Source organism: Sphaeroforma arctica (assembly GCF_001186125.1).
Source record: "Sphaeroforma arctica JP610 unplaced genomic scaffold supercont1.2093, whole genome shotgun sequence".
Classification (NCBI taxonomy): Eukaryota; class Ichthyosporea; order Ichthyophonida; genus Sphaeroforma; species Sphaeroforma arctica.
Window position 1 is genome coordinate 280 of NW_014038465.1, and position 4,411 is coordinate 4,690.

At 44.6% G+C, this 4,411-nt stretch overlaps 1 protein-coding gene across 1 annotated transcript; it reads left to right on the top strand.

Moving 5' to 3' along the window:
* Positions 1–314: 314 nt before the first annotated feature.
* On the top strand, positions 315–4,113 carry SARC_12130 (hypothetical protein; the record flags this gene model as incomplete). Its single annotated transcript, XM_014293768.1, has 5 exons — positions 315–437; positions 1,266–1,483; positions 2,407–2,541; positions 3,389–3,544; positions 3,897–4,113. Coding segments are annotated over 5 exons (767 nt in total), but the record flags the coding sequence as incomplete, so codon positions are not given.
* Positions 4,114–4,411: the final 298 nt, after the last annotated feature.

Consider the following 4,411-nt stretch of genomic DNA (forward strand, 5'->3'; position numbering starts at 1 on the left):
AAGGCGAGGGGCGTATAGAGGTACAGCCACTGCTTAGGAACAATTGTACCGACATACATGTTCACTTATGTTGAAAAGCACACAAGAGCTGAGTCCGTATTGTCATAACAGATTCTGCACTACATCCGCCCTTCATGACAGCCATAGTATGGATTTATGCCCCACACCCTGTGTACTCAAACACACCACATCACATTAATCGATAAAAGAGTCTACCTTTGCTATACGTCTGGCGCTCCAAAACGTTGAAAAAAACAAACAAACAGGCGAGATAGGTTACTACAGCAACTGATATTGGTATGAACTGTCTTGGCAGGTGCTACAAAACATCAAGGAGTTAGGCGACGAGGGGTGGGAGTACAAACTAAATGCGTCCTACTTTGAGATCTACAATGAAACGGTTAGGGATCTGCTCAACCCCTCAGACAACACAAAAGGTGTGTGTCGGTGCAATGCGTGCACCGGGATCAGTGTGCGCGCTAGTGGGTGGCATATGTGTGACTGAGTGGACGATATGTACTTTGGATCCTCTGTAGGGATAAGCGATTGGGTTTGACAGAGAGTATGAACGGTTGTATGTTGGTGGTAAGGTGGTATGTATGATATATACACAGTATGAACGGTTGTATGTTGGTGGTAAGGTGGTATGTATGATATATACACAGTATGAACGGTTGTACGTTGTCTGGTAAGGTGGTATGTATGATATATACACAGTATGAACGGTTGTATGTTGGTGGTAAGGTGGTATGTATGATATATACACAGTATGATCAGTTAAGTTTTGTTAGAAGCAATGTGGTATGTATGATAGTGGCGTGTGTACTTCAATTGGTCACTCGTGAACACATACTACTATCACACAACACTCACGAGTACAGTCATACGCATAACCTACCAAACATTCACACTCGTGCATACCTCCATGCACACATACTACTATCACACAACACTCACGAGTACAGTCATACGCATAACCTACCAAACATACACACTCGTGCATACCCCCATGCACACATACTACTATCACACAACACTCACTAGTACAGTCATACGCATAACCTATCAAACATACACACTCGTGCATACCTCCATGCACACATACTACTATCACACAACACTCACTAGTACAGTCATACGCATAACCTACCAAACATACACACTCGGTCATACCTCCATGCACACATACACTACTATCACACAACACTCACTAGCACAGTTATACGCATATCCTACCAAACATACACACTCGTGCATACCTCCAGGCCTTGCCATCCGCGACAATGGCACAGACCAACCCTATATCGAGGGGCTGCACTCAGAAGTAGTGTCGTCAGTGGCGTGTGTACTTCGATTGGTCACACGCGCAGAGTCACATCGCAGTGTGGCAGGCACAGACATGAACGAACGCTCCAGCCGCAGCCACAGTGTGTTTGTGCTGCGAGTTAATGGCGAACACAAGGACAAAAACAAGAGTGTGAAGGTGTGTGAATGAGAACACCTGTGTAGAAGAATAAGCGATTCGATGTGCGTGTGTGTGTTTGTATGTATGTATGTGTGTGCATGTGTGTGTGTGTGTGCGTGCGTGTGTGTGCGTGCGTGCGTGTGTGTGTGTGTGTGTGTGTATTTATGTGTATGTGTGTTTAGAAAATTCCATGGTTGTGAATATGTACGTGAGTGTGGAGCGGGTGGCGAGAAGCGGGTATGCTGTTGTGACACGTGCCTATAGTATCTCAACCATTCGTAGTGCAGCCCCCCATACACTGTCCATGCTTTAGCTTTTAGGGTTTTAGGGTTTATTAGGATTAGCTGGCTGATGCCATTACGAGCCCAAGAGGAGGCAGGCGGCGGTGTGATGTCTATTGCTTCACGAAGTTGTCAATGTTTGTCTAGACATGTTGCAGAAAGAGATGGCGTGGGTGAAAGCAGTCGACTGTCCCATTTGTAGCTTCAGTTGTAGTTTTAAACTTAGAATGACTTATCTTATCAGAATGCCAAGGTACATCAACGTTACACACAAGAGTGTATGGCACACATCCTTTGAATGAGTGTATAGTACACAGCCCTTGAATGGAAATGCTCAATATCCGGCAGCTTACGCTGTGTCTACTGGAGCACACGCACTCGCCTTGTCTCGGGGTGTATACTGCCCAACACTTCACAGTGACATGGCCAGGGTGCGATGCACTAGTTCAATACCCGCTAATCTCGTATCGTTATCACCTGTATGCTTGCTACTTCTAACTCACAAGTACAGTCTATGGAGCCACTTGCAGGCTCATGCACATACGATTACCCTCACATGTGCTTCATCTGGTCCACAAGGTTTGGTGTGTTGATATATCCGTCCTTCTTTGACCCGTACTCATATACCTCTCCCGTGCTTCGGCATGTCCCAATGGCCAGGGTGTGATGTATCTGTGTGATCTGGCGGGCAGTGAGCGTCTGGCCAAGAGTGGCGCTGAGGGCGATCGGTTGAAGGAGACCCAGGCCATCAACAAGAGTCTCAGCAGTCTGGCCGATGTCTGTGGAGCCCTCAAAGTACGTGGGGGTGGTAGATACCAAGCACAACCCTCTGTGTGTGTATATGTAGAACAGTGTGTGTACTGTTTGTATATTTAGAACAGCGTGTGTACTGTGTGTATATGTAGAACAGTGTGTGTACTGTTTGTATATGTAGAACAGCGTGTGCACTGTGTGTATATGTAGAACAGTGTGTGTACTGTTTGTATATGTAGAACAGCGTGTGTACTGTTTGTATATGTAGAACAGCGTGTGTACTGTTTGTAGTGCAGTGTTGAGTGTATCACTGGTGGTGGTGGTGTTGTGAGTGGGGTCTGTACTGGGGATGTATGCGTGTCCTTAGTTTAATGCAATAAAGAGTGAGTGTGTGCATGTACTTCAGGTCTATATGTAGTATCTAATTCAGTATAATAAGGTGTAGTACAGTAATTTAGGAGTATATACAGTAATGTATAATAAGGTGTGTGCGCTTACCGGTGCTGTATGTATATATAAGTTATATATAGTAAGGTGTGACTGTGTATATATATGTGGGCAACTGCTACGCAAGAGCGTATGTTCCCTACAACTCTTACCAATGTGCGTGCAAACGTTTCTATGTGACTTGGGTGTGTACGTACGTAAGGGACAACGTACGTACGTGTGTCTAGCTATACAACTCGAGTAAACGTAAAATTGTCAATGGAAAACATGGACTGAGGTTGTTTTATTTAGCACAAACACCTACCGAGACTCCAACCCGGTACAAAACACAACGCATACTGACAGCTGAGTTTCCGTTGAAATAACGAGCTCACATTGACCTGTTATTCTGCCAATTGCAGACCGTAATTAAGTTAAATTGGGTTTGTTTTATCACTTCCAGACGAAATCCGGCCATATTCCTTACCGCAACTCCAAACTGACGCATGTGCTGCAGCCGTGTTTGTCTGGGTCTGGCAAAGCCCTCATGTTGGTAGCTCTGTCGCCCGAGGAAGCGTCTGCATCCGAGACAATGTGCTCGTTAAGGTTTGCGCAGCAGGTGTGTGTGTGTGTGCGTTTTAAAGTGCTTGAACCCTAACCCCTAAAACTCTGACCCATTGCTGTGCAATTAAGTGTACTTTATAGTTTGGTGTTGGTCGCCCGTCGCAACAGTCTTTCCCTCGTAGAGACGCGCTGCTGTGGGCGTTTTTGTTTCTGCATTTGAATGAGCCATCTCCAGACGACACAGTTGGACTGCAAACTGCCGTGCCTGTGTACTGGATACAAGAGACGTATCTGACATGAACTCTTGCCACATACGTATCCGATGTAGGCCACTTTCAGATCAATATATAATATTATATTTCTCAATTATCGGCATTATTTTTGGCACGGCTGTTATATCTAATCAGGTCAGTCAGACGGAATTGGGTAAAGCGAAAGCACACTCGGGAGACGGTACGGGCTCCAGCGGCACAGCGACAACCGCCAATAACACCGCACAGGTCACTTCATTGCATAATCCTCGCAAAAGAAAACACGGCTAGTAGAAGCTGGGGTAGGGCTTGGACTGTCAACAAGCTACACAAGGATATATATTTAATTAAAATACATGACACTATTCGCATACTGGGAGAATATCTGGAGGATTGAAACACATGCTGATGCATATTCATAATTGAACAACATATCATCATTTGCATACTAGAAGAATATTTAGTAGACTATGTATCTGCTGATGAAACAACCCATAATTGAACAACATTTTATCGTTTGCATACTAGGAGAATATTGAAAGGATTATGTATCTGCGGATGAAACAACCCATAATTGAACAACTATCGTTTGCATACTAGGAGAATATTGAAAGGATTATGTATCTGCTGATGAAACAACCCATAATTGAACAACTATCGTTTGCGTACTT